Raw genomic sequence first — 24,015 nt, forward strand, 5'->3', positions numbered from 1 at the left:
TTTACCCTCCCATTGACAGGGTCCATTTAGCCCCAGCTCCCCAGCACTGGGGACAATTAAACCGGTTACAAAACACATTTCCTAAACAATTGTCACATCTAAGTGAAGCGTATATGGGCATTCATTATATCATTCTTACGAGTATTCTGTGGGTTTTGAGCTTTTCCAAATAAAAAGGTTTTAAAAAAATGTAACTGATTTGCTGGGGAAGCAGATTTTTGCCTTATAATTTGCATTTCTTCCAATTTGCATTTCCCCCCATTTACATTCCTTTAAAATTGTGTATCGTTTGGTACTAGAAACTTTGGGCACTTTCCCAGATGGCCTTTTACTAGTTTTGTTTTTGGTGTTTTTTTTTTTTTTGGTTTTAATATCCTTTATCTGTTTATCTATGAGGGTCATAAAATTTTATTGTTAACAATTTATGTGTGATTTTCATGCAACAGAACATTAGCCTGTCATCTGTGTCACAAATCTTTTCTCTAGTTGTGTTTGCTTGTCATTTTTGCCTCTTCAGTTTGATTGATTTCCTTTTCACATAGTTGACTATATTCACTGATTTTCTCTGTGATTTCTATTGTTGTTTCTAAGCTAAGAAAAGATTTTCCCCTTGAAACATTTCACAGCTACTCACTCAGCTCTGCTTCTTTATGGATTGCTTCAGTTGTTTGCTTGCTCTTCACCATTTAGCTCGTTGGTTCATTAGAACCTGGTTTCAGGTCCATTGTGGAGAGAGGAGGCTGGGAAATCAGCTGACCCACACTCCCCTTGTAGCCTCTGCTCCGAGAAACTAGGAAAGTCCCTGATTTCTCCTTCCTGAGGGTAGGAACAGTGTGCCAAGAAATGTGAGCACTTCTTCCAACAAAAGGGAGCAATTTTCCCCCTCTTAAAACCAGTAACTCACTTTGCCTGAACATCCTCTTTTTCCGTTTTTTAAGTAATAACTTTATTGCGGTATGTTCACATACCACACAGTTCACCCAGTTAAATCATACTACTCAGTACTTCTTACATCTTCACACAAGCATCACCACCATCAACTTTAGAATAGTTTCACCATCCCTCAAATGAGCTTTTCTAGGGCTTCCCTGATAGCTCAGCTGATAAAGAATCTGCCTGCAATGAAGGAGAGCCTGGTTTGATTCCTGGGGTGGGAAGATCCCCTAGAGAAGGGATAGGCTACCCACTCCAGTATTCTTGGGCTTCCCTTATGGTTCAGCTGGTAAAGAATCCGCCTGCAATGCAGGAGGCCTGGGTTTGATCTCTAGGTTGGGACAATCCCCTGGAGAAGGGAAAGGCTACCCACTCCATTATTCTGGCCTGGAGAATTCCATAGTCCGTGGATCGCAAAGAGTTGGACACGACTGAGTGATTTTCACTCACTCCAAAAGAAACCCAGTACTCATTATCTGTCATTTCCCACTTCCCTACAACCCCCCTTTCCAGCCCTATGCAACCACTTTTGTCTCTATGCATTTGTCTTTTCCAGACATTTCATGTAAACAGATTCATAAAATATGTAGCCTTTTGTATCTTACTTTTTTTTTTTTTTTTTTGGCTGTGTTGCATGACTTGTGGGATCTTACTTCCCTGACTAGGGACTGAACTGAGCCCCAGGTAGTGGAAGCATGGAGTCCTAACTGCTGGACTTCAACAGAAGTCCTCTTAACTTCTTGTATTAAGCCTAATGTTTTCAAGGTTCATCATGTTGTACAATGTATCAGTAGTTTTTTTTTGTCTCTTTTGCCTCCACATTTTGGCTGTTAATAATACTTCTGTGAACATTTCTGCACAAGTTTTTGTTTGGACATATGTTTTTATTTCTCTTGGGCATATACTAGGTGTTGAGTTGCTAGTCACATGGTAATTCTGTATTTAACTTTTTGAACAACTATTAGACTATTTTCCAAAAGCATTGCACAATTTTACATTCCCACCAGCATGGCAGGAGGGTTCCAATTGCTCCACATCCTCACCAACACTTGTTATTATCTGTCCTTTTTAATTATAACCACCCTAGTGGATGTGAAGTGGTTTTGATGTGCATTTCTTTGATGACTAATAATGTTATTGGTGAGCTTCTGGGCCATTTGCAAATCTTTGCAAAAACTTCTACTCAGAGTCTTTGCGTAGTTTCTCATTGGATTGTCTCTGTGATTGTTGAGCTGTAAGTTTCTAGATGTATTTTCAGTACTGCTCCCTTATCAGATACATGATTTACAAATATTTCCCCCCATTCTGTGGGTTGTCATCTTTCTTTTAAGGACTATTTTTCAGAGCAGTTTTAGCTTCACTGCAAAATTGAGAGGAAGGTAGAGATTCCCCATAGACCGCCTGCCCCCACATGTGCACCACCTCCCCATTATCAACACCACTCACCAGAGTGCTACATTTGCTAGAATTGATGACCCTGTGTTGATACATCACAATGACCCCATGTCCATAGTTTATATTAAGGTTGTACATTCTGTGGGTTTGGACAAATGTATAATGGCGTGTGTCCATCATTATTGTATTATACAGAGTATGTCCACTGCCCTAAAAATCCTCTGTGCACTTCACTTTCTTTATAGTGTCCTTTGAAACATAAAATTTTCTAATTTTGATAAAGCCCAATTTATCTACTTTTTCTTTTGTCATCTGTGTTTTTGCTGTCCCATCTAAGAAGCTCTGCCTAACCCAAAGTCACAGTGATTTATTCTTAAATTTTATTCTAAGAGTTTTATCATTTTGGTTCTTATATTTAGGTGTGTGGTCTGTTTGGAGTTAATTTTTGCCTGTAGTATGGTAATTTCACTCTTTAACACACTGATATCCAGGCATCCTCACCCCATTTGTTGGAAAGATAATGCTTGAAGAGAAGTGAAGTGAAGTGAACGTTGCTCAGTCATGTCTAACTCTTTGCAACCCCACGGACTATACAGTCCATGGGGTCTTCCAGGCCAGAATACTGAAGTGGGTAGCCTTTCCCTTCTCCAGGGGATCTTACCAACCCAGGAATAGAACTGGGTTCTCCTGCATTGCAGGTGGATTCTTTACCAACTGAGCTACTAGGGAAGCCCAAGATGATGCTTGCCCTCACTTAATTGCCTTGGTGCTCTTTTTGAAAATCAATTGACCAAAAATGTAAGGGTTCTCTTCTTATTTAGTGGTTTGTTATATGCTTATTCTTTTGAAATTAAGGCAGACAAGTCTGCCTTAGACAAGTCTACCTTGAAATTAAGGCAGACAAGTCTGAGACAAAAACTCTCAGACAAGTATGACCAAAAAGTCTTTGAAGAGCTATAAAGAAGACATTCTAGGAAAATGGTGCTAGAGAGGATACCCACCTCCTCTGGAGAGGCTGCAGTCCTGCCAGATGTGCCACAGATGTGGAGAAACGTATGTGTTAGGGGAGTCAGACTTGGATCAGTGACCTGGAGGCTCTACCTCCTCATCTGTGAACGGTCCAATGTTACCGACCAGGGTTCTCGGCCACCTCAATCAATAGAAATTGATCAGAGGTGAGAAATACAGGAAGGTTTTATTGGGGTCCCTGCTGCAGCAGAAGGGAACAAGAACAAATAACAGGTTCCCTTGCTAGCTGGGCTCACCGAGGTGTGGGGAATTGGTTATTTATATGGGGTGAGGGTAGGGGTGTGTCCAGGGGTCGAGCTGGAAGCTTGGCTTAGGTGGTTTGCCCACCCCTTTGGTGGTGCTGTGTGGAGTACTCTGCTTTTGCTCCTGACTTCCTGCTTTTGCTCCCCACCCTTCAGAGGTGGAAGCAGGGCTGTTTGGTCTCTTTGTATCTTGTTGTCCATAATTTTCCCCAGTTGCACATGCACGTAGTTCTTTTTAGTCCCTTATAGTTTCTTTGTATTTTTGCTTGAGGAGGAGATATTTGTCCAGGTGCAAGCACTGCAGCAAAGGGTCCTGGTCCTGGGACTCCGCCTGTTTTACCAACAAGTCCAGGAGAAGGTTATGTCTTGCCTCTTCCTGAGGTTTTGGATTCCATCCTACTTAGCTATGTGGGGGAGGATGGGGTATGCTGAGTGGCTGTCTCTCTAGCCTTTCTGTGAGATGGGAGTGATTTGGGGAAAAGAGATGATGTGTGTGAACATGCTCTATAAGCTTTGAAATGTTGCTGATGTTACCGGTGGTGACGATACCGGTGATGGTGACGACACCAAGAGGCAGACTCTCAGGTTTGGGACTTCAAAGGCGGCCATCTTGACCCCACCCCAATGCTGGGTCATTTCTCCAATATTCCTACAAAGTAGCCACCCAGTCTGAACCTCTCTAGTGACAGAGAGCTCAGAACATCCTGAGAAGGCTGTTCTGTATTTGGTGTCTCTACTCGTTAGAAAGGGTTCTCTCCTCTAGAGTGGGACAATCCTAATCTAATAATATCAGCCATGCCAGCACTGTAAGAGGTGCTTCTACACAGCATCTTATCTGATCTTTTAGATAACCCTGGAAGGTCAACATACTACTAGGCGCCGGCATTTAATAAGGGGGGAAACAGGCTCAGAGAGGGTATGTGACTTGCTCAGGAGCCCACAGCCAGTAAAGATAGATGCAGGCATGATGTGGACCCGAGTCCATCTGACTCCAAAACCCACACACCTGAGCTCTGGACTGTTTGGTAACCTTCCCTCAGAGATTCCCAAGCAAGGGTCTAGTTTGGTCCCTGGGGGCTACCCTTCTTATCCACACTGGCCCTTGACCTCTGCCAGACGTTCACCTCACCAATGTCGCCGTGCAAAAGACATCTCCCGACTACCACCCGAAGAAGGTGAGGAAGCTGGGCTTCTGCCCTCGGATATGGCCTCTGGGACTGGGCTGGGGTGGTGAGGAGGGAGAGCCCAGGAGAGTTCTCCAGAGAGGTCAGGTCACTGCCTGTTTTCAGGGCCCAGGGTAAGCATATACATGGAGGCCCACAGATCAGGTGTTTAAATGTTTAAGAGTTACAAATCAAACCAGTATGCCCTGTAACAATATGTGTTGTGTCGTCCTACCTTGACAGATATATTATCTATCTATCTACTACCTACCTACCTACCTAATAACCTGCCAGAAGACCAGGCTCATATTTAGCGCACACAGACGTCTCAGAGTTAAGAGCCAGAACAGAAGTGCACAGGAAGAGCTGGTCCCCAGTTCTCCACCACCCTGTGGGGGCCTCCTGCAAACACACACACACCCAAAACAGCAAGCTGTGGGTGACTCCCTGGGTCTTGGGGTACCCACATGGTCAGTGCAATCTGTCCTCAAAGGGCAGGCCCAGGGAAGAGGCCGGTGCAGGGCATTTGGGCAGAGACTTCTGGGGTAGCAGATAGCAGGCGGTGGTCTAGAAAGAGAGGCCCAGGATCTGGGTGGGCCATACCTCCTTGGGAGTGCAGAGTCTCCGCCCTGTAAGGGTTCTGCTCATCACAGGACTCAGGGCTGGGCTCCCCTTGTCCAAGACTAGGGTCTGTGCTGATGGCGAATGGCCGTCCTGGTTGGCCAGGTCTGAGCTGATTGAAGTTTCCTCTCCCAACCTGGTGGCGGGGCTCAGGGCTGCAAGTGGATGCTGCAGCGCTTCCGGCAGTACCTGGCATCCAAGCATGGGCCCGAGGCAGTAGAGACGCTTTTCAGCGACATGGACAACATCTTCATCAAAAGCCTGCAGAGCGTGCAGAAGGTGATCATCAGCGACAAGCACTGCTTTGAGCTGTACGGCTATGACATCCTCATAGACCAGGACCTCAAGCCGTAAGTGGATGGGCTGGTGGCCTGGAGAGCGTGGGGGTTGCAGGGGAGGGGGGATGTGTTACACACTCTGCACCCAGGCTGCCTGGGTTTGAGCTCAGCTCTGCCACTTCCTAGCTGGGCATGCTTCCCTCCTCTGAGCCTTGGCTTGCCTGTCTGTAAAATGGTCACTGTGCATAGAGGAATGTTATGAGGAAGAAATGAACCCCAGGCCCGACACTGTGGTCTTTCCCAAGCATCTGCTGAGTCAGCGATCCTCCCCTCCCATCAGGCAAGAAACTTCCTCTCTGTGAATCCCGGTGCTTTGAGGATGCAAAGGGCCGGGCAAGGGCGTACTGTTGCCAAGTCAATTCCCAGAACTTTGTGCCTTCCTGCAGTGCTCACGAGGAGGCTGAACACCCGAGCTATCAGGGAACACACTGATGGCCCTCGGGTGATACAACAGGGCACAGAAACCCAGTGGGATTGTCCAGGCAGCTTGAGATCATGCAGTAAGTCCAGGGCTGAGCTGGGCCCAGAGTCCATGTTCCTGGACTGAGCAGCTTCCACCAGCACTATGGCTCCTGGACCCAGCCCCCTCCCTAGGGTCACCGTATCGCTCTTGGGGGCCTTTCTGAGCCAGGAGTAGGAGCCCTAGAGCAAGACCTAAGTCAGGCCCAAGTTCAAGAGAGACCAGGGCCAGGCACCAGCAGGTCTCTCTCCTTTGCCCTCTGGGATGCAAGCTGTGCTCTAGGCATTAATGTGGACACCAATGGGGAAAATGAGCTTGGGAGGAGGCAGAAGATAGGGAAAGGGGGCCCCAGTCTCTCACTGACCTGCTGGCTGAGCCTGCTCCCCTCTGTGCCCCAGATTCCTGTCTGTCAACTAACAGGGTTGCAGAAAACCAGAGGTCACAGGCTGGAAGCCCTTGGGCTGCTTTTGGCTTGCAGACACTCTGACCTTCAGAGAGTTTTTTCATTGGGTTGATTTTCTTTTCTTTTTTTTTTTATTTATTTTTTAAAATTTATTTATTTTTTTCCATTTATTTTTATTAGTTGGAGGCTAATTACTTTACATCATTACAGTAGTTTTTGTCATACATTGAAATGAATTAGCCATGGATTTACATGTATTCCCCATCCCAGTCCCCCCTCCCACCTCCCCATTGGGTTGATTTTCATCGACCATCTCCCATAACTGGAAGATGTTTGCACAAACATCGGGATGTTTTGGAAGAGTCAGAGGGTCTTAGAATTCTGGGTTCACAAGCTCACAGCGCAACACTCTGCTTGAGCTACCACGGCCACCCCTTCAGAGGTGGGATGCTCTTCCCAGTCCACCACAGGCCTGCCCCTCCCTGCCACTTGCCACCCCCTGTCCTTTAAAAGCCATCTTTCATTTGATACTTTTATTGACTTATTTGGCTGCATCTGCGCTTCATTGCAGCGTACAGGCTAGCTGCCCCCATGCATGTGGGATCTTGTTTTTTTAATTGGCCAGTAATGTTTTAACATATTTTTCAACATCAAGTTTTTACAGATAATACACATTTTTAAACTTTTAGTACTAGACAAAAATACACAGCTACAAACTTTGGAAATTCCAAATATCAGTGTTTGAAAAAAGGTATTAAGAATGCACGTGGGATCTTAATTCCCCCACTAGGGACTGAACCCATGTCCCCTGCATTAGAAGGTGGATTCTTAACCACTGGACCACGAGGGAAGACCCCTGGTTACCATTTATAGACAAATGTTCACTAGGAAAGTTTCTCTCATACTCCAGCTCTTCTGAAAGAAGCCAAAGGAGTAATAAGCATGAGGGCACAAAATTGTTCTTACCCCCACCAGCTTGCTTCATTTAAGTCACCACCTGGACTCTGCGGGGGTTTCAAGTGTGTGACAGTTGTTTATTCGAAAGTTTTAGTCCCTGAAAACTTTCTTCAGATGGAAATGTAGAGACAGCAGCCCTGGTTGAATCGAGGGTGGGGCCCAGGCACCTCATCTAGTCTTGTGAAATTCCAGGGGCCAGGCAACCTTAACATTTTCTATTCCCTTCCCTCCCCAGGTGGCTCCTGGAGGTCAATGCGTCCCCATCACTGACAGCCAGCAGCCAGGAGGACTATGAGCTCAAGACCTGCCTCCTGGAAGACACCCTGCACGTTGTGGACATGGAGGCCAGGTGAGGGAGGGCAGCCTCGCTCACGCAACCCTGTACCTCACCATCAGGGCTCCCACCGAGGAGAGAGAACTTGGAACCCTGGAACTTGAGAGGACCTCAGAGATGTCTCTGGCCCCTCCACCCTCCCCTGCCCCAGCATTCCACAGATGGGGAAACTGCGATGTTCACACAGGATCGGGTCCTGGCCCAAGGACTTGGCCCTGACCCAGCAGAGCAAGGTCAACTACAGCTTTCTGAGACATAGACCCGCAGGATTTCCTCAACCTTTCCTGACTGTGAGACGCTGACCCAGTCACTTCTCCTCTCTGAACCTCAGTGTCCTCATCTGTAAAATGGGAGATTTCATATCTAACTCTCAGGGTTGTTAGATTAATTTACCAAGGTAATTTATTGTAGCATGTCTAACTCACAGTAAGTACTCAATAAGAGGCTATTTATTGATATAACGATGTGTATATAATAGAAAGATCCAGGGTTTGACTGCAGGAATGGCTCAGACAGCGCTGGCTGGTTTGTCTGTTCTCACTTTCCTCTCTCTCATCTCTTTCCTCTGTGTTAGTTTCTCCCCAGTTATTCCAGCAAAAGTTTGAGGGCTGAGTCACATGCCCATCCCTGAATCAATCACTGGGACTCTGACTGACCAAGTCTAGTGCTTGTGCCCACTCCCAGGGGTTGGGGTCAACCCCACTTGAACCATGAGAGTGACAGAGTGAGGCCTGGTTTTCAAAAAGGAAAACCCAGGTACCCAAAGGCTGAAAGAAGTGAAATGGATGCTGAGCAGGAAGAACCGCAGGTGTCCACTGCCCCTATCCATCATCACTTATTCTTTCAACAATCATTTGAGGCCCTCCTATGTGCCAGGCCTTGTGCTAAACACTGGGGACACAGTAAATATAGGACGTGACAAGCCTAGTCCCTGCCTTCATGGAGTCTGGTCTGGGAAGGACAGCAGACTTTAAACTGGAAAGCACGTTACTGGGGCCAACTGTGGAAACCTGGGGACAACTGGGGGATGACTCCCTGAGGTCATCCCCCACTTTGGATGGACAAAAGGTACTCTGACAGGGTGGGCACGAGTAGGGTGCCAGGAGGGCTCAGGGCCTGGCTTGAGTCTTAGGGTCCCACCAGGTGCACCTTCATTAACCCTTTGTATCTCTTGCTTGTCCAGGCTCACAGGAAGGGAGAAGCGAGTAGGAGGCTTTGACCTTATGTGGAACGATGGCCCTGTCAGCAGAGAAGAGGGGGGTCCTGACCTGTCGGGGATGGGGAACTTTGTAACCAACACACATCTCGGTATGTGGGGTCAGGTGGGGAGTGGGCACATGGGAGGTGGCAACTTGCCATGGTGGTTAGACTGTTTTAATTTGATCCAAAATTTACCAGCTCTGTGACCTTGGGCAAGGGACTTAACCTCTCTGTTCCTCATCTGTAAAACAGAGATTCAATAGTTTCTATCTCAACATATGCCTAGAATACTGCACGGCATGTGGTGAAAGATATTATGAGGCAGATTTCAAAAAGCTTAGGTGGCACATAAACAAAAAACATAATATGTTGCTAAGAGAAATTAAGGACTTCAGGGCTTGACCTTATACTTGGCTTTTAAAAAGTGAAAAATTTCCCTGACTATAAAAATTATTCACACTCATTGTAGAATATTTGAAAACTAAAGAAAGAAACCAAAAAAATCATCCAAACATAACCATCTTTAACAATCTGGTGTATTTCCTTCCAATTTTACAAAAATGCATATATTCATATTTTTTTCTTACAAAATTGGCATTGGGCTGAAGCTTTGAGTCTAACTTTTCCACGTAGCATTTTCCAGCTCATCCAACAACATTAGTAACAGCCTCTCTTCTGGGTTTCCCTGGTGGCTCAGCTGGTAAAGAATCCACCTGCAATGTAGGAGACCTGGGATCGATCCCTGGGTTGGGAAGATCCCCTGGAGAAGGGAAAGGCTATCCACTCCAGTATTCTGGCCTGAAGATTCCATGGACTAAAGTCAGACATGACTGAGCAACCTTCACTCACTCTCTTTTGTAAACACACTATGGCCAGGACCAGACTATTTTACATACATTATCTCATTTCATTTTTAGGCAGCCTTGATTATTTTACGGATGTGGAAAGGGTCTCCAGATGTCTCACTTGCCAACGCTCTTGGTCATAAGTGGTGAGAGAGGCCCTGAACCCAATCTGTCCAGCTTCAAAACCCAAAAGCTAGGCTGCTAGCACTTGTCCCTTGGCAAAATTAGAAACAAAATTACCATACAGCTGCAAAACATCCCCAAATTTATGAAACCAATTTCATATAATTGAGCATTTGGCATGACTCCAGTTTTTCACTTTTATAAATAATGCTGTGAGGGCATCCTCTCAAATAAAGTTCAACTGAAACTGGCTATTTTTTTTTAGGACAGATTCCTAGGAATAGAACTACTGGGTTAAAAAGATGGACTTATTATAGTCAAATTGTTTTCTTAGAAAGATTACACAAATCTGTGAGCTCTGAATTTAAAACAACAGCAGCAACAACAAAAAAAACCCGTGCCAACTTCATAGGTAAAAATATTGACTTGATTTCTATGCATTCCATTGACTATGTGTGAGGCTTCAGATTTAAAATTTGCAGTTGTTCTTTTGTAAGCTGTCCATACTTATTCCCACCCCCCCACAGTGGGCTTCCATTTTTCTAAATTTGTAAAGGCCTTGGATATTAATATATTGAGGACATTTTCCCTCTGTCAAACTTGCTGTAAATTATTTTCCTTTTGTTTGAATATTTCCATTCAAGCAAAATGAGTTTGTCATTTTCCTTTTTGTTTGTGGCATTTTTCTTCCTTCTTTTTTGGTGAAAAGTTTTGAGTATCTTTCAGGGTTTGGTATGATTTAGGATTGGGTTTGGCTGCAAACAACTAATAAACTAATAGTTATCCAGAGAGGAACTGACTTGAGTCACCAGAGGTCATGGGGCAGGCCATAAATGACAGTTGCACAGTCCACCAAGGACCCAGGTCTTTCCTCTTTCTTCTTTACCACACTCAGCCTGTTAGCCTTGATGCTCTCACTTGTTGCCTCATGGCTGCTCCAACTCCAGACACTGTGTCCTTATCCTTACCCCAGGCAGGCCCAAGGGCCAAAGCCTTTCCTTCAAGCTTTGACTATTCCAAAAGGAAAGCAGGTAACTCTGCTGACATCTCACCAACTAGAGCTGGGTCACATGGCACCTCAGCTGCAAGGAAGGCTGGGAAGTCAAGTACTAAGTAGTTTGCTTTGAGGAAGGCAAAGGAGAGGCGGTTTGTGAATGGTTCTCCCACGGCAGACCCCTAGTGCCTGCCACATGGCGTTGTTGGAGGATGACTATACAGTGCTTTCAAGCTGTATGGACAATCACCTGGGAATCTTGTTAAAATGCTGTTCTGATTCAGTAGGTCTGGAAGAAGAAGGCTAAGAGTCTGCACACCTAAAAGCCCCCTAATAGTTAACTATTGTTGTGTAACAAATTCTCTTGAAGCTTTGCAGCTTGAAATGACTATCTTATTTGCTTATGATTCTTTAGGTGTGACTTGGGGTCTCTCACAGGGGTGCAGGCACCTAGCAGATGCAGAGACACAGTGGCCTAGGATAGCTTCATTCACATGTGCAGTGGTTGAGACGGGCGACCACTCGTTCACACCGTAGTCTCAGGGTTCCAAGAGGAGAGAGAAGACAATGAAGTCTCTTGAGGCCTAGGCTCAGAAATCCCATGTCTGCCACAGTCTGTTAGCCAGAGCCTGTCCAGCTCAGATTCAGGGGGCAAGGAAATAGACTCCCCCTCTTGATGGGAGGAGCAGCACACTTGGCAGAGAGGCGCATAGAGGACCAAGAGGATTGTCGCGGCCACCTTTGCTAACAATCCCCCTCAGATGTCAGTGCCTGCACCATGTTTAAGCAGCAAAGACTCAGAACAGTGGTTCTCCAGTTGAGTATCTGGGTGGATGGTTTTGAATATAAGAGGAGCTGGCTGGGGGTGGGAAGAGTATTGATGAAATGAATTAGGGATGTGTTGGAGATCTGGTAAAAGATCAACAGATAACTCAGAGATGAGCCTTGAACTCCAAGAGATTTGCATTGGACACGAAGGTTTGTGAATTATGAATGAAGTATGAACCTTAGTTAAGGCTAAGGTTCCACAGAACTCACTTTGGAAAACCCCAGGGATTGGCATTTAGTGGACTTTCAGCTCAGAGAAGCCTTGATTGCTGCCTAGGCGGCAGGGGTGGGGCTCTGGGGAGCTGAGAAACACAGCAGACACCTCCAGGTCAGTAGTTGTGCTCATGGGGATTCAGTCATTCGACCACCGTTCGTGAGGCGCCATCAGTGCACCTGGCACAGGATTAAATGACCATGGAGTTGCCTCAAGGATTAGCTCTGAGCACAAAAGGAAGGAAACACTGCGAATGCACCAAGAGAGAATGTGAAGTCAGCCTGAACTGCCTGGGACACCCTCCCACAAGAGTAGGAGCCACTTGTGGGGGAGATCCACCTCTTAGCTGAATGTGCCTAACACACGAGATTTAGGTACCAGGCACTGTGCCAGTTTTAAGTGAATTTTCACGGAGCAGAGCCAGAAGGCAGGACAATATGTGCCAGTGGTTAAGGGCTTGGCTTCTGGAGCTAGGCAGCCTGGGTTCAAGCCTGAGTCCTGCTACTAATTGTGCGATTTGAAGCAAACTACTTAACCTCTCCGAGCCTCCTCTCGCACACATTATTCCTGTGAAAGCTCAAATCTACATCCTCACCTGAAGTAGCCCGATTTGGGGTAAGTCCCAATGAATCTTACCTGATCCTTGCATTTACCCCATAAAGCAGGTATCCTGATGTACAGATGAGAAAACTGATGCTCAAAGAGGCAAGGGACCTAACAGTCATGGCAGTTGGGAGGGGATGCGTGCTAGGTCGCGCCCAACTCTGCAACCCTTATGGACTATAACCTACCGGGCTCCTCTGTCCATGGGATTCTTCAGGCATGAAGACTGGAGTGGGTTGCCTTGCCCTCCTCCAAGGGATCTTCCTGACCCAGGGATCAAACCCATGTCTCTTACATCTCCTGCACTGGCAGGTGGGTTCTTTACCACTAGCGCCACCTGGGAAACTCACCAGATGCAAACCACAGGCCATCCGTGGTTGCATGGCTTCTGCTGGCCCCTCCTTCCGCAGGTAGTAGGAGCACTGGCCCCTTCTACTCCCCTAAGACCCCTCTACCAAGGACAGCCCATCCCAGTCAACACTCTACTTCCCTTCCAGGCTGCGTCAATGATCGGAAGAAACAGCTGAGGCAGCTGTTCCGCTCCCTTCAAGGGCAGAAGAAAACTCCCAACTAATCCCCAGCATGAAGAACCACTGGTACCACACTGGTCCTCTCTGCTCTGTTTCAGCACGGCAGCACTCAGAGCACTCACCCTCCCTCTCTCTTTGCGGCCTGGCAGCTGCTTTGCTGGCCCAGCACCCCACCCTACTTACCCTGGACATCTTTGCACCAGGAGAGAGCCAATCTCTGGGACTGGATAGATTTTAACCTCGATGGATTGGTTAGCCTGGCGAAGAGGACAAATGCAGCAAGTAATACCCAAGAGAGATCATATCTAATAAAGGATTACAGTCCTTATTTGGAGAGTCTTTGGGCTCCAGGCTTCACTCAGGGAATGCTGTCGCCACAACCACATCTTCCTGGTTTTGACCCTTTGATGTCTCTCAGAGGATGTGTTGTAGGCTCCTCCAAGAGCAAGGGTTCAGTTCTTAAGTCGCGTTTGCAAAGCAAGCAGTTGTTAGACTGTGTGTTTACTGGGGGTCCGAGTAAGGGCTGAGCCTTAAATATATCTTGCCCTCCTTATAATACCCTGATTGCATGTCAGGGGACCCATGGAGCTCCCTGACCATCTGAAAACCAGTGGGCCAGAGCATCCCTATTTCTCAAGTAGAGAAGGCAGAGCTGCTTAGTGAGGGTCTCCACGAAGGTGCGCTTATTAAGTCAGCTAGGTGACCTAGGTGCCTCTCTGGGCCTTCCTATTTGAGGTTGGGAGCTGAGCTTGCTAGATCAGAAAGGCCTGGGCTGTCAGGCAGAGATGGCTTGGGGAGCCGGGCACAAGTAAGAATGTCTGCATTTTCCACATTCCAACGCCTCTTGGTTGAAGAGGAGTTGAACCAAGAGTGGGCTGGTGGCTAACTGCTTCAGGACAACCTTCCAAGGGACCCCAGGCAGCTCCTCCATCACTCTGCCTGCTTCAGGACGGTTTTTTCAACTGCAAACAGCAGAATCTGACTGTGGGGGGAAGGGAAGGGCTTTTCAAAGAAAAATACTGGCAAATCTAAGTGAATCAGCCAGCCTTGGGAACTCCAGAAGCCAGGTCATCCTGGGCCCCCTGCTCCAGAATGTGGGGGCTTCCTTTATCCCTGTAACTGGGTAAAGCCCAGACAACCTTAGGAATGGGCTCCATGTCTCTAGGAGAAAGAATCTGATTGGCTCTTCTTTGGCCTAGCATCCACCTGGTCAGACAGGCAGTGTCAACGTTCAGAAAGAAAAACTTTGAGCCAAGCAGTCATCCAGACAGGATCTACCAGTGAATGCCACAACTCCCCATTTTCTTACATTTTTATTTTAAAATATACAATACAATGGCAACATGTCCTTCCCTTGCACCCTAACCATGTAGTTTCTATTCTGAGAGAACCACATACCTGTTTGCACACAAATTACGAGCCTATTAAATAGACACCTGTCTTTGCTTCTCACTTGAGAAGCAAGTATCTTGAAGCTTGTTCCAAATCAGTATTCAGCTTCATTTTTTATTATAGCTGTATAATATTCCACTATTTGGAGTTACCAAATTCTTTCATCTACTCTGGACATTTAGTTTCCAATTCCACCTCCCTACTTCCTAGGGCCATCGTGGAGAAACCCCAGCAATTTCTACTAAATAAAAAGAAAAAACTCAAAAGGATGCAAAACCAGAGGTTTGGGCCAAATGTGGCTTATATAAAGTGTTTTGTTTAGCCAACATTCAAGCTTTTTTAATTTTCTGAATTAATCAGCAGTATTTAAAAAGCAGAGGATTCAACTTAAAAAATCTAAATTTCTAGGTTCTCGAAGAAAACACAAGATCTGGCCATGGCAGCCTGTGTCCCCAAATTTAACTATCGGCCGGAACCAAATGGAGTGCCCTCTCCGCCCTGCCCTGACGTCATTTCAAAGAGGAACCATTGCCCCTTCATAGATGGTACTCCAAAGGGAGTGGCATACCTTCTATTAAGGACCAAATGAGATAAAGACTAGAAGCGCCTATTCATCCATTTAGGTAACATGTATTGAGCCTGTGAGGCACACAGAAGACATCCCTCACGGCACATTCACATTAGGATCGCAGACCCTGAAGGCAGACAGGAACTCTAAGCAGCGCTGCCCGGGTTCTGCTTTCAGAGCCCGTGGAGTCGCATCCTGCCTAAGCACAGCGCAGTAGGACACAGGCCCTCATCCATCGCTGGTGCAGGACTCTGCAAGGCCTTCCTGACTCCAGAGCAGCTGAGGCGGGATGATAAACAGCGCTCACTCTGGACTCCATCCCGGGGGTTAGCAGGAAAACGGGCCCCGATGGCAGTGTGGGGGGACTATGTGTCTGCCTGTGCTGAACCATGAAGCACTAACATTCTGTCCTTCATCCAGCGCAGGAGCCTCCTGCTTTATTCCAATTCCGTTACACACACTGCTTGAAAATACGTCTCTCTCTTTCTGAGAGGAATGCTGGAATGAAGCTCCCACTCTTCTCCCTCCCGGCCCATTTCAACAGCAGGCCATTGTTGAGAAGTGCCTGTTGCAGTCCTTCTCACACCCCCACTGGCGCTGCCCCCACCCACCTCCTGGTGGCTGCCAGGGCCTGTCAATGGGCCTTGTGTCCATCCCAGTGGTCAGGCCTGCAGATACTGGTGTAGGTTGCGGGTTCCCTCCTGCTGTCAAAAAGTAGCCAAGTGCTACAGACAAAGAAGCTTCGTACATGGCTATGGCTGCATTTCACACCTGTCCCCTTGCAGGGTAGATCCTGTCCTTGCAGGTTTCAAGGCTGGAGAGTTCGGGGTCCTCCATGACCCCAGGGGAGGATGCAGGTCTTAGGTTCCCCCACCTGGGTTCTTAGGTTTCATCCTTTCAAGATGACCTTGAGAGCTTTAAGCTCATCCTGGTTGAGGGGGGTCAGGTTAAAACCCTTCAGCTCCGGTTTGCCTAGGGGAAGAATTCATCAGTAAGTCAGGGCTCCTGCTGTCCAACCTACTGGCCCTGGAGTCTAGCCTGGGAAAGGGGCTTACACTGCATTCATGCTGCCAAAAACTTGGCCTTGAGGTCTGACAGAGAAGGGCCTCAAATTCTGCAAAGCACAACAAGGAACATCACACCTGCTCCTGAGTCACCAAGAACCTGCAGAGTCATGACTGTTGTGCAGAAGCCTCCTAATTTGTGCCAGACTGACCAATCTGGAGTGGTTCGGTTTACCTAGAAATTCAGCTCTAACCTGAACCAGCTGACTGAGGCCTTCTGACCCTCAGTCAGAGGTATCTTGGCCCCCAAAGTCACACCCTGGCATAAAATGTGAGACATTCCATGCCATTCCTGTGCCTGAAAAGAACTTGTAACAGGAATAAGATCCCACAAACTTCCTGTCCATTCCATCTCTGGTCGGCTCGAGACAACCCTACCCACTTCCCACAGCTTCAGTGCCACTCACCAGCTGCCCACCCCGGCCCACAAAGTCTATGCCGATACTGTCTCCCCTTCTGGTTTCCAGCCCCACGCTTAGCCCCCAGGCCAATACCTTGGGCCTCAAAGAGGCGATTGACCTTCACTTTAAGTTGTTTCCGGAGTCGTTCTATTTCTTTATCCAGATGCTCCTGATCTGAAAAAATGAGACAGGCAAACAAGATGAGGTTACACTACAGACAGACCCAAGGATACCAGCCTCTGCCCAGCCCCACTGAAGGCAGGGGTCTGAGCATGCAGGGATGAAAATGGGACTTGGGAGACTAGTTGAGGAAGAAACTAAAGGCTAAAGAAGGGACACGGCCTATCCCAACCACTGAGTGAGCCCAGAACAGGGTTGAGCATACTAGTTTCCCAACGTGCAGTTTATCAACCTGTTTTCATTATGCAAAATACCCTGGGTAGTTGATGGGGAAGGCAATACCAGGATTTTAGGTCACCCTCTCACAATGAAATTATGGAAAATTCAAATTTAAGAATGAAAGACCCAGCCTATCCTAAAATGGATGGAAAATAGGCAGCTGACGAAGTTTACAAACCCACATCCATCCAGGTGAGGAGTTTTCGTCACAGCAGGATTGTGGTAACTGTGACCTGAACAGTCAACGTTCTGTCTCATGCTCACACGTAACCAAATTCATGGCAGGGAAGACAAGGCTGTCTTACAGAATGGACTGTGCCCAAAGGCAGATGCATCGTGAGAAGTGTACCCAACTGATGACACCCAACCAACTCCCTCTGCTGTTTTCACCCACTCATGAGTGACATTTTTGTCTTTCCTACAGACCTTCATTCTTTCTGATGATGATAAGCCCTGACCAGCTAAGCATTCTGGCCTGGGCAGTCGCTCTGGTTCTCACTGTAAATGAGTAACCACCATCTCACATGACCTTGTTTAGCCTGTGTCCATCCCTGAGAACCAGAGATGCTGTCCTGGAACCCCTCTAGGTCAGTGACAAGACCACACTCGTGGGTCAAGAGAGCCGGAGACCTGATCCTCAACCCAGGCAGGCGAGGCCCTCTGGAAGCTTACTCTGAGCAGCCTCCAGTCCCCCCACAAGTGCAATGACAATTCAATTTTATAACCATGATATTAGTGTATGTTTTTCTTTCTTTTTTAAAAAAAATGTCTATTTATTTAACCGCATCGGTCTTAGCTGCAATGCATAAGCTTAGTTGTCCTTTGGCAGGTGGGATCTTAGGTCCCCACCAGGGACCAAACCCGAGTCCCCTGCACTGGAATGTGGACTCTCAACCACTGGACCACCAAGGAAGTCTCTAGTGGATGTTTTTCAAGGGAAGTTTCTCCTCAAAGCTGACCTACTTTCCTTTGATAGAATTTCAGTTTCAACAGGGATAGAGTTGCCCTGTTTTCAGAGACAGAGGCAACTGTGCTGCTGGTTCTCTTGGCCCACATGTTTTCAGGGGTGAGGAAGAGAAAACATGTGTAACCTGCCCTTATCCCAGCCAAGGAATCATCTGCAGCCTGACCTTTTGCTTTCATGACATTTCTCCAAAAAGCCTCCAGGATCATGGCCGTGAGATCTGTTGTGTACCCGAGTATGGCAAACTCGAGAGCTTCACCCTCCTCAAACCTCCATCTTCAACCCTGATGCTACTACAGGGGATGTGAAAATATGAGCACGTGCCTTAGATCTGACCAATGAGGTATCAGAGAAGTCCCTGAGGAGGACGGTCTTATTTCCAAAACAGAAGGCAAGGCCATATGGAGAAAGCCCTCCTGCCTTTCCTCTAGCCTGGCTCTCAGACATGAGGCCTGCAATCATGACACAACCACCAAGAGAATACATTAAGTTGACTCTGTTGAGCAGCTGTGCCAATCCCGGACTGCCCATCTCTGGACAACTTCTTACATGAGATGAACAGAAATGTATATCCTTAAGTCCTACTAACTGCTAGATTTCTGTTATTTGCAGTCCAACTCATTCCTCAATGACAAACAAACACTATGCTAGGTACATGTATTATTTTATCTCAACTTTACAATAACTGTGCTATGTAGATGTCTCCCCCTTTAGAGATGAAGCAACAACTTAGTGGCACAACAAAAATTAAAATGCACACAGCCACCTCTCATCAAGCTGCCAGAAGCTGGATTAGGGGTGGGGAAGGTGTGGCATGGGGGGGCAGTGTGCTGCTCCTGACCCCTGCCCAAGAGGCTTACCTTTTTCAATCATTTCCTTTGTCTCAGGGTGAGGCATCCTGATAAACATGTTCCCAAAGCAAACCATCACGTCTTCTGAAACGGCAAACAGTCATTCCTTCAACAAATATTTTGATGCCAGGCATTGCTTTAAATGCTGAAAACACAGCAAAACAGGACGAAATTCCAGCCCTCCTAGCTTATGTTAGAGTGGATGAGAGAGAATAAACAGAAAAGTCAAGATAATAAAGAAATGATTCGTCAGACCCTGAAAGGTATCTTAAGAGAAAACTAAAGCGGGAAAAGAAGAGATGGGCAATGCCAAAGGGAGGAGCTTGTTACTTATACCAGGCAGTCCGGGAAGGTCTTGCAGATTATGTGCCATTTGGACAGAGACCTGAAGAAAGTGAGGAGTGTGTAAACCCTACAGACACACATCTAGGGAAAGACCAGGCCAGGCAGAGGAACCAGGAACAGCAAAGATCAGTAATGTGCCAAGGTGTTAGGAACAGCAAGGAGAGCAGCGAGGGTGCAGGTGATGAGTGAGCACAAGAGCAGAGGAGACAAGGTGGGAGAGTCAAGGAAATCGGTTTACACGGGGTCCTGCAGGACTCTGGAGTTTACTCTGGTGAGACAAAAAACTGGAAGGTTTCAGGCTTTCCAGTGCACTTTAAGTGCTTGGTTCCTGAGGCCCTTCATCATGGCCTGCCCTCTGCCCATCTCTCCAGCATGATCACATGCCCCCCGCCCCCCCCCCATTGCTTCCTCTATCACTACCACTTAGCCTCACCTAAAGAGCTGCCATCCCATTCTCTCCAGCCCTGTGTTCACCTCCTTCTTCAACTTTCTCACGATTTTCAATTCTGTATTTATGCTGTTGACTCACCTGTGGAGCACAAGGGCAGGAACTGCACTGTTTTTATACCCCCAGCACTTTCTCAGTGTCATCACTGATAAGCTGGCAGCTAACAACCTGTCACTGAGGCGAGCAACTGAAACCCTGAGCCACAGTCTGTGTCAGATCTACAATCCTGTCTCTCCCATCTCCACGGGCTGTGCCACACACCTGTGGCCTCCTGCCTGGTCTCTAACAGGGATAAGTCAAAGGCATTAGAAGGTAAATTGAACAGGCATCCTGGGCTGCAGCAACGAAGCTAGGCTTACCAGTGAGGCTGAGATCCTTCTGCAGGGCTCTCAGGCCCTCCCGGTTCCGATTCCTTTTGGTATCCAGGTCCACAATCTGAAAAGCACAGGGGCAGGAGGGAACTCAGTTACCTCCTACCCTGGTCTGCACTCCCAACAGACCAGGGCTCTTAAAACCTAACAAAGACAATAAGGCCTCATTCCTGGGTTAATTCTAATGTCTTGCCTAGAGTGGACAGATGTGTGAAGGTACTTCTTCTCCCACTCAGCTTCCAGTTCCTTAAAGATGATGATTCACCCAGGTGTCTTTCCCCCCCCAGAGGAGGTGCTGGGGAAATGTCTAATGACTAAATGGGTAATTTTTTATTATCATCCACTGAAGCATTAGTTCTCAAGCTTCAAGGCATTTCAGAATCACCAGGGGAGTGGAAACCACTTCCTGAACAAGCTCCTCCAGCTGATTCTGACCGAGTATCCTGAGAAATCCAACAATATTATATCAGAAAGGCAGGGGTATTGGCACTGAGACGGTGGTCACAGCACAGCAGCTACTAAGGAAGTGAGGCGGCTGTGCAGTATACTGCCTGGCGGTGGAGGCTCTGGAGTGGAACACCCAGGTTTGAATCCTGCAGCTTGCTATGACCTGTGTGACTTCACCTCTCTTAAAAACAGGGACAGGAAGAGGACCCACCACCAAGGTTATTAACCTAGGAACTAAGTCAGCACAGTACCTGATACGCAGTAAGTACTCAATCAACTTTAACTGCTATTTGTCAGCACACTCTGATGCAGTGTTTACTAGGCTCTCCCTTAATACCCAACTGACCAAGCATCCAATCAGTCTAACTGGAGATGAGCAGTCGGAATCATTCTTGATCCCTCCTACTCCCTCACCCCTATACTTCAGCATCATGGAGGCCATCTCCAAATGGAGATGACCCATTACCACCACCTAGGCCCAAACCCATCCCTTACCTGGCCCCTCATTTACCCCTTGCCCCCTTATAGCCTGCTCTACAGAGCAGCCAGAGGGATCTTTCAAAGCCTCAATCCATTAGATCATACTCTCTTCCCACCACAAACTCCCTTAAACTCCCTGTGCAGGTCTCCACGGCCCTCCAGTGGCCTGGGCCCCACACTTCTTCCACATCCCGACTCCTGCGCGATTACTAGGCCACTCACACTTTTCTGTTCCTCTTCTGGCCTGGACTGGAGCGGTGCAGCCCAGGTCGGTGTTGGGGCCCCGACACTGCATTTTGAAAAAGCGGTTCAGGTAAACCAAAGGCCCAAAGAGGTAATGGGTCGGGATCCGGAAAGCTGGGCAACGGGCAGAGGAAGGATGGCGAGAGAGGAAAGGCCTGGCACAGACGAGCTTAATATGTGCCAAATAGAGGAGTCAAGCGCGGCGCTGTGCCACGCATTCGACATTTGGCCAACATGATCTCACAACCGCCCGTGCCACGCATTCGACATTTGGCCAAAATGATCTCACAACCGCCCGGTCTGTCGTCACAGCCCTTGGCCCACAAGACTCGGTCAATTCACAGCGAGCCGAAGCTGGAGCCAGATTCCGGAACCTGCGCGCTGCCCTAGGAGCTCGCAGGCCCAACCGCAAAACCCGGGCCGCTGCCCCGCGGACAGGCCTCCTACCTGCCGTTTGTCCGCCAGCACCTCCTCGGCGAGCTCCTCCACCTCCACCAGGTACTGCAGCACCCGCTCCGCCTCGGGCGACAGCATGATGCCTGCCAGCCGCAACTCCGCTACGCCACGATCCTATCGAGCTCACCTCCGGCTCTGCTGCGCTGCAGCTCCGTCCGCGCATGCGCCGCTCTCACAGGGCTTCCGGTACGCATGCGCAGTTGAAAGAGGAACGGAGGCGCGCAGGCCCCAAAGCTCGTGCGAAAGCAGACGCGAGAGGCGGGGCCTAGCTTGGGGGCGGGGCTGGAGCGCCCCCTGCAGGTCCAAACCTCTTAACCTCGCCCTCCCTTCAGATAGTTTTTAGGCGCTGAGGATGCGGAAGTGAACAAAACCAAGTCCCTGCCCCTCGCACTGCTTCATCTAGTGGGTAACATAAACAATTGATGACAAAACAAATAATTATATACTATGGCAGGCAGTGATGGGGCTTTGGAGAAATCAAACCATTCTTCCTCTGCCTGAGGAGCACCACGGAAGCAAGTGTAGCAGTTTCCGATTTATAAAATGAGAGTGAATAAAAATTCTTCTCATTGTTTTCCGCAGGATTGGAAGGAGGCAGGAGTCTTAAAACTCAGTTTGACCTCTACTTTCATTGAGCCCCTGTGTTGGACCCAATGTCAGGAATAGCTGACCTAGACCCAAGGAAGGGCGGTGAGTGATGAAGTGCCAGCTCAGAAGAGAGCTGTATGAGTGCTGGAAAGTGAATCATTGTGGGCTGTAGGAGCTGGGAAGATCTCCAAGAAGAAGCAGGCAGGTGGAAAGTGGCTGCCCTTCCGAATCAGAAGATCCCCTAGAGATCTTCACACCCAAACTCCTCATTGTACAGCTGGAAAAGCCAAGGTTCAGAGGGTGGTGAGTGTTTTTAAAAGTCAACAGCAGACCCAGTACTAGAGCTCTGACCTCTTGTCTCCCTGAGTCCAGCTTGTATTTCCCTCCTTTTGGCCACTGTAACCAAGCCCTTTCACACCCCTTGCCTTCCTTGAATTTCACAACCATCTTTGTATGGGTGAGTTATCACACATCTCGCAGCTGCATCCTGAGGCTTGCTCCTTGTCCCGCCGCAAGTCAGGAGCAAACATGGCCCAGGATGCTCAAGCTTCCAGACCACAGCTGTTTCTGGATCCTGAAAAAAAAAAGGCCCCCCACCAAGTTGTGGCCCTAAAAGTGCTCGAAGCACCTTGGCTTTGCCTGGCCTTTGGCTTCTTTCAACTGATGAGGCAGTTAGTTTTCCCTGCAGCCACCTGGCATGAGGAAAGAAGGAGATTCATTAAGGATTCCTCATTAAGGGTGAATTTGTCGCCAAACCCAGGATGTTTTGTGTAAATACCTTCTGGTTCAGAAACACAGACACAGGCCCTGTGAAGGAAGGGGGAACATTTGCCAAAGGAGAAACAGGGCTCACCAGGCATCCCTGAGGCCTGGACCCTCGGATTATCTCCCCTCCACCTTGGGGCTTAAAGGGGCCTGGGCCAGGCTGACCCCTGACCCCTGCCATATGGGCCTGGATGGGAAAGGGTTGAAGGAGGCTCCCAAATTGTCAGTTTCTTGGCTGTGACTGGCCCTCAGAGGGCACCCCTGTCCACTGGCAGCGTAGGGGAGGGACACAAGCCTTTGAGAGAGTCATACCTGGAAGGACTCCTATTTTAGAACCACTTATGTTTCAAAACCATCAATTTCACAAATATTTATTGACTGCCTTGACCCTGTTATAAGAATTCCACCATGAGCAAAACCAGATTTGGTCCTTGCCCAAAGCTTTCAGTCTGGTGGGAGAGACAGATAATAAATGCATGAACAATAAAATACATCTTATGTCAGGTGGTGGGTGGTAAACCCTATGGAGAAAAGAACAGGGCAAGATTGTTTTATAGTTGCTAAGTTGTGTCTAACTCTTTGCAACCCCATGCCATGGGCAGTACACCAGACTTGCCTGTCCTTCACTATCTCCTGGAGTTTGTTCATACTCATGTCCATTGTCAAGGTAGAGAGGGAACAAACGAGTGGCTATCTGAGATAAGGTGGTCGGGGGCAGGGGGTGGCTTTTCTGAGGAGGTGGCATTTATGCAGAAATGTGGAGGAGGTGAGAGGCTGAGCCATGTGGATATCTAGGGGACAAGCATTCTACCCAGGGAGAACAAAGGCCCAGAGATGAGCCTTCATTTTGGCAAGTTGCAAGGCCAGTGTAGATGGAACAGAATGAGCAAGGAGGGAAAACCAGGAAGTGAGGTTGATAAGGGGAAGGAAGCATTGAAACTGTGGAGCTATAGGAGGGGATATAGGTGCCCTGCTCACCCGGCAAGGCCTTCCCTTGCGGTGGCCAGCAGGTACTGCAGCA

At 48.0% G+C, this 24,015-nt stretch overlaps 2 protein-coding genes across 3 annotated transcripts in view; one reads left to right on the forward strand and one right to left on the reverse strand.

The window, feature by feature from the left end:
* Positions 1–15,726, forward strand: part of TTLL9 (tubulin tyrosine ligase like 9) — a 47,463-nt gene extending 31,737 nt beyond the window's left edge. Inside the window, exons 11-15 of one of the 2 annotated variants that reach the window (XM_020916011.2) lie at positions 4,716–4,774; positions 5,537–5,733; positions 7,777–7,890; positions 9,059–9,183; positions 13,180–15,726. In XM_020916011.2, the coding sequence (XP_020771670.2) occupies positions 4,716–4,774; positions 5,537–5,733; positions 7,777–7,890; positions 9,059–9,183; positions 13,180–13,256 (572 nt within the window). In that variant the 3' untranslated portion in view covers positions 13,257–15,726. Of the gene's footprint in view, positions 1–4,715; positions 4,775–5,536; positions 5,734–7,776; positions 7,891–9,058 lie in introns of both variants that reach the window. The other variant, XM_070472503.1, reaches the window with a different exon arrangement.
* On the reverse strand, positions 14,507–21,811 carry PDRG1 (p53 and DNA damage regulated 1). The gene is made up of 5 exons (XM_020916012.2): positions 21,633–21,811; positions 20,004–20,079; positions 18,861–18,935; positions 16,731–16,811; positions 14,507–16,144 (listed from the first exon to the last, which is right to left on the reverse strand). The coding sequence occupies exons 1-5, from the start codon at positions 21,717–21,719 to the stop codon at positions 16,062–16,064; spliced, it is 402 nt and encodes a 133-aa protein (XP_020771671.1). The 5' UTR covers positions 21,720–21,811; the 3' UTR covers positions 14,507–16,061.
* Between the last annotated feature and the right edge of the window lie 2,204 nt (positions 21,812–24,015).

This window comes from Odocoileus virginianus, chromosome 9 (genome assembly GCF_023699985.2).
Source record: "Odocoileus virginianus isolate 20LAN1187 ecotype Illinois chromosome 9, Ovbor_1.2, whole genome shotgun sequence".
In the NCBI taxonomy this organism is placed as follows: Eukaryota; Metazoa; Chordata; class Mammalia; order Artiodactyla; family Cervidae; genus Odocoileus; species Odocoileus virginianus.